At 44.2% G+C, this 12,919-nt stretch overlaps 1 protein-coding gene across 2 annotated transcripts in view; it reads left to right on the top strand.

The window, feature by feature from the left end:
- The window catches only part of LOC139374265 (calcium permeable stress-gated cation channel 1-like), a 29,791-nt gene that overhangs the window by 16,123 nt on the left and 749 nt on the right, over positions 1-12,919 (top strand). Inside the window, exons 3-21 of one of the 2 annotated variants that reach the window (XM_071115296.1) lie at positions 368-447; positions 3,851-3,938; positions 4,450-4,487; positions 6,215-6,357; positions 7,252-7,303; positions 7,408-7,516; positions 8,193-8,266; positions 8,354-8,434; positions 8,537-8,657; positions 8,857-8,990; positions 9,158-9,280; positions 10,108-10,261; positions 10,372-10,478; positions 10,994-11,080; positions 11,214-11,279; positions 11,398-11,560; positions 11,647-11,752; positions 12,240-12,407; positions 12,555-12,667. In XM_071115296.1, the coding sequence (XP_070971397.1) occupies positions 368-447; positions 3,851-3,938; positions 4,450-4,487; positions 6,215-6,357; positions 7,252-7,303; positions 7,408-7,516; positions 8,193-8,266; positions 8,354-8,434; positions 8,537-8,657; positions 8,857-8,990; positions 9,158-9,280; positions 10,108-10,261; positions 10,372-10,478; positions 10,994-11,080; positions 11,214-11,279; positions 11,398-11,560; positions 11,647-11,752; positions 12,240-12,407; positions 12,555-12,667 (2,007 nt within the window). Of the gene's footprint in view, positions 1-367; positions 448-3,850; positions 3,939-4,449; positions 4,488-6,214; positions 6,358-7,251; positions 7,304-7,407; positions 7,517-8,192; positions 8,267-8,353; positions 8,658-8,856; positions 8,991-9,157; positions 9,281-10,107; positions 10,262-10,371; positions 10,479-10,993; positions 11,081-11,213; positions 11,280-11,397; positions 11,561-11,646; positions 11,753-12,239; positions 12,408-12,554; positions 12,668-12,919 lie in introns of both variants that reach the window. The other variant, XM_071115295.1, reaches the window with a different exon arrangement.

The following is a 12,919-nucleotide window of genomic DNA, read 5'->3' on the forward strand; positions in this document are numbered from 1 at the left end:
TCTCAATATTCATCTCAAAGTGCACCAAATTCCTGCATTTTGCGGTTGAAGTTCCATAATGTCTTTGTGCTAAGCTCCCAATGTCTTCAAGTCATAGAAACGCCCCTGCTATTGACTACACTAGCCTGACTATACATGCTGACCCCTCCTTGGTAGTTTCCAAGACAACCAACCACATACAACTCTTAGGAAAATAGATTGTTATTGCTGCTGAATATTATTTGTGCATTCCTCATTTATTTCCATCTGAAAATCCATGATGTACATGCAAGTCAAAATATTATTTTTATGTTTAAGACTTAAATGAGAGATGGGTGAGTGTTCTGAGGAGCTCCTTATGTCCTATAACTCATTCTTTATATTGCAGTTTCTGTTACTGATCTTCTCCTGTTTGAGGAAGGCTGCGTGGGACTATGGCCGTCTGGCTCTATTGATGGAGAATGACAGGTACAGTAAAACCTTTGCTCTCATCCTCCATTCATACTCCGTATGTTATAGGTTTGGTATATGAGTTGAGGCAACACTCAAGATCTCCATACCAGACCTATAATATATTGAAAGCATAATTCATGACCACTTGACAATGCTCCTTGATATTAGCTCCCCCTCCTGAGAAGGCATGGTACTGCTCAGGCATTCTCATACTAATAATAGCCATATCTGCAAATAGTCATATCTAGGAAAACCAAAGTTCCAAAGGCTGGGCCTAATGTAGTGTATAAGAGGTCATCAAGAAGTTCTGTAGTGATTCACATGTTGATGATGTAAAGAATATTTGCTGGTCTGTGGTGTGTAATGAGGAGCAACCAGACGCTGCACTTGACACATTTATGAAACTACTTATTCCAGTTACTAATAAGCACACACCCATTAAGAAAATTACTGTAAAAACTGATAAATCCCCTTGGATTGATGAGGAATTTAAAAGGTGTATGGTTGAGAGGGATGAGGCAAAAGGTATGACAATTAAATCTGTCAGCCCAACTGATTGGCAAACGTACTGCAAATTAAGAAATCATGTGACTAAACTAAAAAGAAATAGAAAATATACTATGAAACAAAGATGAATGATAGTAAAAAGCTTTGGAGCACCTTACATGAAATTCTAGGACATTTTTGGCTCCATTCATTGAATCAGAGCTCATTCATCACAAAGCCCTGGCAAGATTAGCAAATTTAGGGATGACATGCCAGCAACAAACGCTGACACTACACATCCAAGTATATCTGACCAAATTATGAAAGTCTGTGTGGAAGAGGTGAAAAAATTGTCTTTCAACAATGACAAGCCACCGGGGTCTGACAATCTAGATGGAAAATGACTGAGGATAATAGCAGATAATATTGCCACTCCTATTTGCCACATCTTCAATTTAAGCATATTAGAGTGTGTGTGCCCTCAGGCCTGGAGGGAAGCGGAAGTCATTCCGCTACTCAAGAATAGTAAAGTCCCCTTTACTGGCTCAAATAGCTGACCAATCAGCCTGTTACCAACCCATAGTAAACTTCTGGGGAAAAATTGTTTGACCAAATACAATGCGATTTCATTGTAAACAAATTGACAACAGAATTTCAGCATGTTTATAGGGAAGGACACTCAACAAGCACAGCACTTACACAAATGACTTATGATTGGCTGAGTAAAATTGATGATTGTGGGGGCTGCCTTGTTAGACTTCAGTGCAGGTTTTGACATTATCGATCATCGTCTGCTGCTGGAAAAACATGTGTGTTATGGATTTACACCCCCTGCTGTAATGTGGATAAAGTTACTTGTCTAACAGAACACAGCGGGTGTTCTTTAATGGAAGCCTCTCAAATATAATCCAGTTAGAATCAAGAATTCCCCAGGGTATCTTATTTTTTTTGCTAACGACATGCCACTGACTGAGTAAAGCCAGAGTGTCTATATATGCGGATGACTCAACACTATACACGTCAGCTACTACAGCAACACTCAACAAAGAGCTGCTGTTAGTTTCAGTGGGTGGCAAGGAATAAGTTGGCTCTAAATATTTCTAAAACTAAAAGCATTGTATTTGGAACAAAACACTCACTAAACCCTAAACCTCAACTAAATCTTGTAATAAAGAATGTGGAAATGAAACAAGTTGAGATGACTGAACTGCTTGGAGTAACCCTATATTGTAAACTGTCATGGTCAAAACATATTGATGCAGGTGTAACTAAGATGAGGAGAAGTCTGTCTATAATAAAGCGATGCTCTGCCTTAACAACACTATCAACAAGGCAGGTCCTACAGGCCCTAGTTTTGTCGCACCTTGACCACTGTTCAGTCTTGTGGTCAGGTACCACAAAAAAGGACAGGAAAATTGCAATTGGCTCAGAACAGGGCAGCACGGCCCATGGATGTACACAGAGAGCTAATATTAATAATATGCCTGTCAATCTCTCCTGGCTGAACGTGGAGGAGAGATTGACTTCATCACTACTTTTATTTATGAGAGGTATTGACATTTTGAATGCACCGAGCTGTCTGTCTAAACTACTGGCACACAGCTCGGACACCCATGCATACTCCACAAGACATGCCACAAGTTCAGAACAGACTACGGGAGGAACACAGTACTACATGGAACTCTATTCCACATCAGGTAACTGACGCAAGCAGTTCCCCTTATGGAACAGCGGGGACTGTGAAGCAACACCGACACACACACACACACACACACACACACGATAACATGCGCACTATACGTACACATGGATTTAGTACTGTAGATATGTGGTGGAGTAGGGGCCTGAGGGCACACAGTGTGTTGTGAAATCTATGAATGTATTGTAATGTTTTTAAAATGGTATAAACTGCCTTAATTTAGCTGGACCCCAGGAAGAGTAGCTGCTCCCGGGGATCCATAATAAGTACAAATGACTTTGTTTTCCCTGGCTTTCTTGCTTTGAATGAGCTGTTACAGAATTGCATTGCTTTACTATAATTCGTTTTTAATCACTTTTTACACACATCACAATCTGTGAGTATCTATTTTTGTTCCAAGATCTCCAATGTTGATACCATAATATTCATAAAGCATTCATGGCACACACACACACACACACACAGTAGCTCTGTAGGATGATTCTGATTTTTCTGACTTTTAGGACCTTTTTTTGCTTTCGAAGTGGTCTGAGGTCCAGTCAGTAGTCTGTGTGGGTCTGCAGATTGAGGCTCTGCAACAGCTTACTTCTGCCTGACCTGGAGCTACTCTCCAGTGAGCGTGGGGTTGATTAGTTCTGCCTGACCAGCAGCGGCTCTCTGCTACCCCCGAGTCAGCGACATCTGCCGAGCGGGCTGTCGTCGTGCTAATTCAATTATACCGCTTAAAGTGTCTCGCTGTCAGCGACGTTGCCACGAGAGAAGCATCACCAAACTGAATCATCACAATGCTTCATTGGATTCCAGGAACCCTGTCTAGCTCCTTTATTTCCCCTCCTATCATTGATATCTCAGCTGCGCTGGAGATCCCTCTGTTTCAGCTTGACTTGAGTTCTAAGAGGAGTACAGGGGCCTGCATGGTAAACCTATTAGACCCAGCCAACACTATTAGCACTCATGCTATCTGCAAGCTCTGTGCCCACCTGTCTGTGGGAAGGAAAGGATATTAACTTCCCACAGTCACTCAACGCTGTCCATGTGACTGTCTAGAGATCATCCTTCCAAGAATGTGTTTTAATGGCTGTAGTCTCATATTGCGCCGACGTTGCTCATGCAGTACAGTATCTTCCCTCATGGGATGGCAATCTACATGATAAGCTTCCTTCCCTCCTATTCTGTAGGAAGGAACACATTGTCCATCAATATGATAATCCTGGTATTTCTTCTGTTTCTCAGCCTCACGTCCTTGTTCTACGGAGAGCAGAGTGAGAAGGAGAAGTCCCCGTCAGAGTCCAGCCCTTCAGACTCCGAGACCAAGGACTTGGTGAGTCCAACTGTTATTATGGATCCAACCCCAGACCGTAGGATCGGTCTAGGCGTATAGCTTATGAAGGGTGACCTTTGAGTGTGAATAAAAGTGGGGCACACCTTTTTCTGACACTGACCAAAGCACTTGTCCTTAATTGAGTTGATAAAACGTCCAACTGCACAAACAAAATATGAAAAGGCGGACAGTTCAGACAATGACTTCATAGACACCTGCGTGACTGGTTAGGGTCACCACCACCATCGATGTGACACACCATGTTTATGATGGCGTAGGACTGACTCAGACATGAGGTCTTCTCCAAGAGTTTGACAGCAGTAAAGTCGTTTATGCCTCAGACTAGACCTATTAAAGCCCCATTATCCTCTCAGCTCGTAGACCTTAATGTTATGCAAATGACAGATGCGTGGCGAGCCAGGCGTGCTGTGCAATGCCTACCACAGTCTGTCAGCGATTTGTATTTAATAAGCGATCCACTGAATGTTTTATGTCTTTGCTTCATCTCTAGGGCTTCTGCTCTTGGCTTACAACAATCTATCATATGAAGTAAGTGTAAAACTCTTGACCCTTTAACTCTCAACCCCATCCTCGCTTCTATCATGTTTTATTGCTCTTCTCTTCAATGTTGTCATCCCAAAACGCAAACTCGTGTTATATCTCATTAAGCAGTGAAAACAAACGAGTGTGTGCTCATGGGATCATTTGTGCCATGATTTACCATAGAGTATTTGCACTTGCTCGAGTCTGACTCACTTTCACTCAACAAATTTAGGCCCGTAAAACAGTGACTTCCTCTGTGTCCATGGTTTCCAATGTATTATGGTGGAGTTTGGGCGCATCTGGGTGCTGTTTTTAGTCCTTGTGTTAGTAGCTGACTGTATACCTCACCCTGGGATCCCTGGAAAAGTGCTAACCCACCCTGATAGAGCTGTCTGGCCTGGCCTGCCTCCCTGCCGTGGGACCAGCAGACACCTCCTGTTTTTTCAGAGACAAGTGGGTTTTCAGACCCTCCGCTTGGGCTCCCCTTAGCCACCACAGGTTTGGCAGGAGTGGAGTGGCGTAGTTACACTGAGGCATGAAGAGCAGGCCCCACAATATCACTACCGTGGAGTACCTCTGAATCTGTCTCGGCACAGAATACGATTCTACGCTTCCCTCCACAATCCCACACTCTTAAGGGAAAAAAGGTACTATCTAGAACCTAAAAGGGTTCTTCGGCTGTCCCTGTAGGATAACATTTTGAAGAACCCTTTTGGGTCCCAGGTATAACCTAAAAGGGTTACGTTATGGGGACAACCGAATAACCTTTTTGGAACCCTTTTTTCAAAGTGTTTTTTCAATTTATTTTTAATTTCACCTTTATTTAACCAGGTAGGCCAGTTGAGAACAAGTTCTCATTTACAACTGCGACCTGGCCAAGATAAAGCAAAGCAGTGCAACACAAACAACAACACAGAGTTACACATGGAATAAACAAACGTACAGTCAATAACACAATAGAAAAAATCTATATACAGTGTGTGCAAATGAGGTAAGATTTGGGAGGTAAGGCAATAAATATGCCGTAGTGGCGAAGTAATTACAATTTAGAAATTAAACACTGAAGTGATAGATGTGCAAGTAGAGATACTGGGGTGCAAAGGAGCGAAAAAATAAACTATATGGGGATGAGGTAGTTGGATGGGCTATTTACAGGTGAAATGATCTGTGAGCTGCTCTGACCTCTGATGCTTAAAGTTAGTGAGGTAGATACAAGTCTCCAGCTTCAGTGATTTATTTTATTTAAATTTGTTTTGCAATTCATTCCAGTCATTGGCAGCAGAGAACTGGAAGGAAAGGCGGCTAAAGGACGAATAGGCTTTGGGGGTGACCAGTGAAATATACCTGCTGGAGCGCGTGCTAGGGGTGGGTGCTGCTATGGTAACCAGTGAGCTGAGATAATGCGGGGCTTTACCTAGCAAAGACTTAGATGACCTGCAGCCAGTGGGTTTGGCGACGAATATGAAGCGAGGGCCAGCCAACGAGAGCATCCAATTTGCTGAGTGTTGGAGGCTATTTTGTAAATGACATTGCCGAAGTCCAGGATCGTTAGGATAGTCAGTTTGACGGGGGTATGTTTGGCAGCAAGTACATGCTGTCCCCTGTAGTCCCCTTCTCAACAACACACTGCTTCTTTCTAACTCTGGCTTTAGTCTCTTTAGGGTGAGTTTAAATCCCAGCCTGCTGATTCGGCCACCCTGGGAAGATCCTCTCTCTCTGTGTTGTCTCTCCAGGGATGATGAGATCAGGAGTAAATGTGGCATCGACGCTACCACCTACCTGTCCTTCCAGCGCCACATCATCCTGCTCATGACCGTGGTCTGCCTGCTGTCTTTGGCCATCATCCTGCCTGTCAACTTTTCCGGGAACCTCCTAGGTAATTTAGAGGGAGGCCTTGGCCCGTGTTGGGAGGCCCAGGGATATCCTAAACGGCAGGGGAGGTAGAGGGGCACCTCGCAAGGAGAGACCAGGCCACACATGCATATGCAAACACACAGATGCACGCGTACACACACACGTGGGTGGGCTTACACACACACGTGGGTGGGCTTGCACACACACACACACACACACACACGTACACCACAGTTATAAACACAAACTGACAAAGTCTGTCCAGGGACATCCGAAACGTAGGCCACACAGTCAAATGCGCGCACACACACACACACACCACAGATACAAACACAGACAGACATTGTCTGCAATTTGACTTACTGCTCAATTGAGTTACATTAGTGGTATTTAACTTAGGCCTTCCCCAAGCAAAGTATGAATATGAAAACTTTAATTTCCTCCCGACATACACTTTGGTGTCAGAGGTTGTTAGCTGTAATGGATAGTAGAGTAGATGACAGTTGGCAGTTAAATGTTGAGCAAGCTCCCATATAGAATGTAAAGCAAACACGTTTGAGGTCTGGGGGGACCAGGGTTCTCCATTGCCACTTTATTACTGTTGGCTGTCATCTATATGGACCATTGTGTCACCCTGTCATTAAATTAACCAACACCCTTATATCGGTCACCATAGAAACAGTAAATAAATGGAGCGAAACTAAAATAGAGGGTGGAGACGTGACTAATCTCCCTTGTCTTAAACTTTTCACTGAGTTTTTACTAAATTGGATGAGACAATCCTCTGTTTGATCCATTTGCCATCTTAACCATGTAAAGACGAGGGTATTCCTCTTAAAGTCTATTTAAAGTTTGAAGTCTCTTTCTTACAAAAAAATGACTGTTACACAAATAACTGTAGTTTTCTTTTCTGTAGGGGATAATCCTGAGAATTTTGGAAGAACGACTGTGGCTAATCTTCCTGCAAAGTAAGTCTTCTCTTTTTGCCAACCTCAAGAAATGTTCATGAATATCTTGACCATCATGGTTATTCAATAGTCATGTGAAATGCCTTTTCTTTATCTTCTCTTAGGGACAGCTTCCTGTGGCTCCACAGTATCTTTGCTCTGCTCTACTTCATCATCACAGTGCTGTGTATGGCCCACCACTCCTCACGCCTGGAGTACAGAGAGGACGAGAAGGTGTGTGAGGGCTCCTCAAACCTGGCCAAATGCACTGGTGTAAAGTACTTAAGTAGTAATTTAAAGTATTTTTTGGGGGTATCTATACTTTACTATTCATATTTTTGACAACAATTCCTAAAGAAAATTCTGTACTTTTTAGTCCATATGTTTTCCCTAACACCTAAAAGCACTCGTTACATTTTAAATGTTTAGCAGGACAGGAAAATGGTCCAATTCACACACTTATCCAGAGAACATCCCTAGTCATCCCTACTGCCTCTGATCTGGAGGACTCACTAAACACATATGCTTCGTTTTGTAAATGATGTCTGTGTTGGAGTCTAACTAAAAAAAAAAAAAAAAAATGGTGCCATCTGGTTTGGAATTTGAATTTGATTTATACTTTTACTTCTGATACTTAAGTATATTTAAAACCACATACCTTAGACTTTTATTCAAGTAATATTTTACTGGGTGACGTTCACTTTTACTTGAGTCATTTTCTATTAAGGTATCTTTACTTTCACTTAAGTATTACAATTGGGTACTTTTTCCACCACTGGCCAAATGTGTAATGATTACTAGGAAACATAGTCAGGTTACTGTCTCTGAAAATTGAAAGAGACACCTTTTGATGTGTGTAATGCATGGTTACCATCTTATTATTGGCAAACTTATTGTTGTTTTTTGTCAGGTGGCCAGGACTCTCATGATCACCTGCATCCCCAGAGAGATCTCCGACCCAGGCCTCATCACAAAACACTTCCAGTAATCTTAAGTTTACTTCTCACTTCTTTATGCACTCAAAAATAATGCTGATAGTAATAAACCTGGTCCCTCTTCCCTCTACTCTAGTGAGGCTTACCCCAGCTGTACTGTCACTGACGTCCGCTTCTGCTTCAATGTACACAAACTGATGATGCTGGACTCTGAGCGGTACAGTAACTATGACAATATAGAGAAGTTAGTCAGTAATCCAATACAATCACTGTTTTGTTGTTTTTTTCCTCTGTGCAGATTTGAGTTGTTGTGTTTCAGACGGAAGGCGATGAAAGGAAGGCTGTATTTCGCCACTATGTCCCAGAAGGAGGGGAAGATCATGATTAAGACCCACCCCTGTGCTACCATATTCTGCTGTGATGTGTGCGGCTTTGAGCAGGTACTTTTGTAACAGAAACGTTTGAACCTTGGTCATAGTAATTATGGTGCATTGATTGCGTTTTACCACTGGATGGCACTAAAAAACTACATTTGATTTGAGCGGCAATGTGCAGTTTCGTCTGTGAATAGAAATTCAATAAGGGACATGACTAGACTTAATGAATAATACTGGTATGTTGCTATTCAACTCTTTGCAGGTGGATGCAGAGCAGTACTACAGTGAGCTAGAGGAGAAACTGACTGATGAGTTTAATGCAGAGAAGCACCGCATCTCGCTCAAGAGGCTGGGCATCGCCTTCGTGACTTTTCGGGATGAGAGGATGACTGCTGTGTGAGTGAACTATGACCCCTGACCTCTGACATGTTAACTCACTGTTCTGCAGTCTCCCGCAGTGCATGCATGGCACGCCAACATGTTACAGGGTTTGATTGAATGTGCTCATGAGTGTGTCTCTGCCTGTTTTGTGTGATGACTTTGTGTTGTGTTTCTCCCTACAGTATTGTCAAGGACTACAGCTGGGTTCGTTGCCGTCGGAGACCCAAGCAGTCTAGCATCACCACGGTAGTTCAGTCTCACAGGTGGGGTGTAGGCTATGCCCCAGCTCCAAGCGACATCATCTGGTGAGTGAGGAGGTTATCTGAATGCAGATCATGGCTTGAAATTCCCTCCCATTTGGTTATCTAACTGTACTTAGGCCGGAATTCAACCTGACGCATATTAACGAGCTGTGCCCTGCCACAGACTTTTAAAGCTGTTTGCAGAGGTCGTTAACCTGTTACTTTCTCTTACAAGAGCGCCGTCTCTAGTCACTGCCATGTGGCCGTTCCACTCAACCATTTAACCATCTTAATTAGATGGATTTTAGAATTATATTTGTGTGGGGTTATCTTAGATGGTGTGTTTTTTATTTTTTACAATGAAATAGTTTGTTGGTAGTTTAGTGTATTTGAGATGAGTTATAAAATGAAGGGTTTAGATGATAACCATCAGCCCCTCTGAGGTCACATAATGTGAGTGTTACATGTGTATGGTGGGATTAGCCGGTGAGGTATCCCCGCCACGCGGCGCTCGCTGTTTGTGCTTCATGCCTCATTGGCTGTGTGTATGGCAGTGTGTGTTTGTGTGGCGGGAGTAGTACTGCTTCCTGGTGCAGGTAGTCTAGACAACTGTGGGGCTCCCGGTCACGGCCGGCTGTGACACATTGCCTCTGCATGTCGCTCTGGGTAACCGACTGTTTCCCTTCTTTAAAAAGGAGTGTGATGTGTCCAACCTGTTATCCACTCCAGAGTAGTCAGTGCGCTGGAGCATACTCCCTCTCACTTTAGGGGTTGCTTTTGTTGTATTCATACTTTGTGGGTTTACACAGTAGTACAGATTAGTGGCAATATGACGTGAAGGCTTTTGGATAGATGAGCATCTGACTTCTTGTTTACTTCTCTGTCTCCAGGGAGAACCTGTCGCTGTGTGGCTCCCGCTGGTGGCTGCGCTTTGTCCTGCTCAATATCCTCCTCTTCCTACTCCTCTTCTTCCTCACCACGCCCGCCATCATTGTCAACACCATGGACAAACTCAACGTCACCCGGCCTGTTGACAGCCTGAGGGTCAGAATTCATTTCAGAATTACAGTGTTTGTGGTGCTGTACCAAAGCAAATAAACTCCAGAATGAACTATATTAAAATGAACTCATAATGTTTTGGTTTCTCCCCATAGAGCCCGATCATCACTCAGTTCTTCCCTACCCTCCTGCTCTGGGCGTTCTCTGTCCTGTTACCCTTCATAGTCTACTACTCTGCCTTCTTCGAGTCTCACTGGACCAGGTAGAGTACTGAACTGCTGCAGGCCCCAGCAGACACTGTCTGACACTCAACCTATGGCCTAGTTCTGTCCCTGAACACCTTCAACAGTTCTCTCTCTCTCTCTCCTCTCTCTGCGTGCTCTGTCTGCCTGTGCTACTTCTCTAGTCAGGTTGTCATAGTGATCTCTGTAGAGATAATGATATGCACAATGGTCACTATGCACTGAGGAGCAGAATAGCTCTGCATCCGGAGGAGACAACCTCACACGGCACCTATGAGCACCGTCTCTTTACATAACCGCCCCCACCACCCACCCATGTGTTGTGAAGGCGTGGTGTGTGAACGACTTAATGCAAATCAAATGTTTACAGTTATTGGTGTGAAAAGCTCTGCTCGTGGTAATGAGCCCACTATGAAGTCCTTTACATTTGAAATAGTGTGAGGGAGTGCAATTCTAACATATACTGCATGTTCCAAACGTGTTTTGTAACTACATGTCCTCTGTTGTAATGTGGTCTATGTTGTGGGGTCCTCAGATCCAGTGAGAACCAGATCACGATGCACAAGTGCTTTGTACTGTTGGTGTTCATGGTGATCATCCTGCCCTCGCTGGGTCTCTCCAGGTATGAATATAGAAACATACATGCTGACCTAACAGATCATTTATAGTTTCTTGCTATGATCGTTACGGAGATTACACATGATCCAAGACCCTGTGCTTCTACTCTAATGTACCTGTGGTTCTTCCATCTCTAGTCTCGACCTGTTCTTCAGGTGGCTGTTTGATGTCAATTTCCTGGAAGACAAGAATATCAAATTTGAGTATGTTTAATTGTTCTGCCCTCTAATGCCATGGTACCATATGCTTAGCTGGCATTGAAACAATTGCCATATACAGCGAACATGCACCTAGGCTTTGCTTCCTCTCCTCTGTGTGCAGGTGTGTGTTCCTGCCTGATAACGGAGCGTTCTTCGTGAACTACGTGATCACGTCCAGCCTGATCGGCACGGCCATGGAGCTGCTGCGTATCCCAGCTCTGATGGTGTATGCGCTGCGTCTCTGCTTGGCCAAGCCCGGGGCCGAGCGCATCCACGTCAAACGGGTGGGAGGAGCAGTATTTGACTGTATTATTTGTGTGAATTATTTATGTAACTTTTCTTTTCAAGTGTGTTTTGTTGGTCTCTCCAGAGCCAGGCCTATGAGTTCCAGTTTGGTCTGCAGTATGCCTGGACCATGTGCATCTATGCTGTTAGCATGACCTACAGTATCACCTGTCCCATCATCATGCCCTTTGGTGAGTGTGTTTGTGCGTGCCCCCTCCTCCCTGTGTGTGTGTGTGTGTGTCCACTCGGTGTGGAGTGGAAGCCTCTCTCCTGCTACTGTAGTGTTGGTCACCTCTGCTGCCAGCCTGGTGCAGACTGTGTGAAGTGAATGTGCTGTAGTCCCAGACACTCAGACACAGCGAGCTGGGAGCCAGACGCCCACTTTACTCCTGTCTCTGCCCAGAGCCGCAACAATCCTTTATTTACTACTACTCTCCAGGCCTTGACGCATGCCTTCCACATTGTATCAGTCCTGGGCTCAACTGCATGCTGTATTTAACCTGTGATTCACTCTGTAGCCCAGAGTTGGGGTCAGTTCCATCTAAATTCCAAAGTCAACTGACAGGAATGGGAGTTGAATTGACCACAACTATGCTTTAGATGGAAGTTAACAATATTAGAATAGGTGATTGGCTGCATATGTCCTCATCAGTCAGCTCTGTAATGTCTGTCTCTCAGGGCTGCTCTACCTGATCCTGAAACACATGGTGGACCGCTACAACATCTATTATGCCTATGTGCCCACCAAGCTCAACCAGCGCATCCACACTGCAGCCATCAGCCAGGTCATCGTGGCGCCCATCCTCTGCATGTTCTGGCTCCTGTTCTTCTCTGTGCTCAGACTGGGTGCGTACTTCCTGTTACCGTAGTCTATCAAACGGACCAATACATGTGGGCTAGCCACTGTTAATCAGATATAGCTTAGTGGCAGCTAGAGTGGTCATATGGTGGTGAGGTCTTGATTGTGGTTCTTCTCTTTCCTTTGTGCTCCAGGCCCAGTGCATCCCATCACCCTCTTCACCTTTGTGTCCCTGCTCTCCTGCCTTGCCTTCTCCCTCCTTGGCCTATGCCTTAGGAAACAGCCTGACAAGTCATCAAGCTACCAGGTCAGCTACCGTATTAACAATTGGACATAGTGGGGTTTTTAATTTACATTTTATTTTACCTTTATTTAACTAGGCAAGTCAGTTAAGAACAAATTCTTATTTACAATGACGGCCAAACCTGGACGACGCTGGCCCAATTGTGCGCCGCCCTATGGGACTCCCAATCACGGCCGGTTGTGATACAGCCAGGAATCGAACCAGGGTCTGTAGTGACGCCTCTAGGCTAGCAGAGCCTTAACAGTTTTTTACGAT

Source organism: Oncorhynchus clarkii, chromosome 19, assembly GCF_045791955.1.
Source record: "Oncorhynchus clarkii lewisi isolate Uvic-CL-2024 chromosome 19, UVic_Ocla_1.0, whole genome shotgun sequence".
In the NCBI taxonomy this organism is placed as follows: Eukaryota; Metazoa; Chordata; class Actinopteri; order Salmoniformes; family Salmonidae; genus Oncorhynchus; species Oncorhynchus clarkii.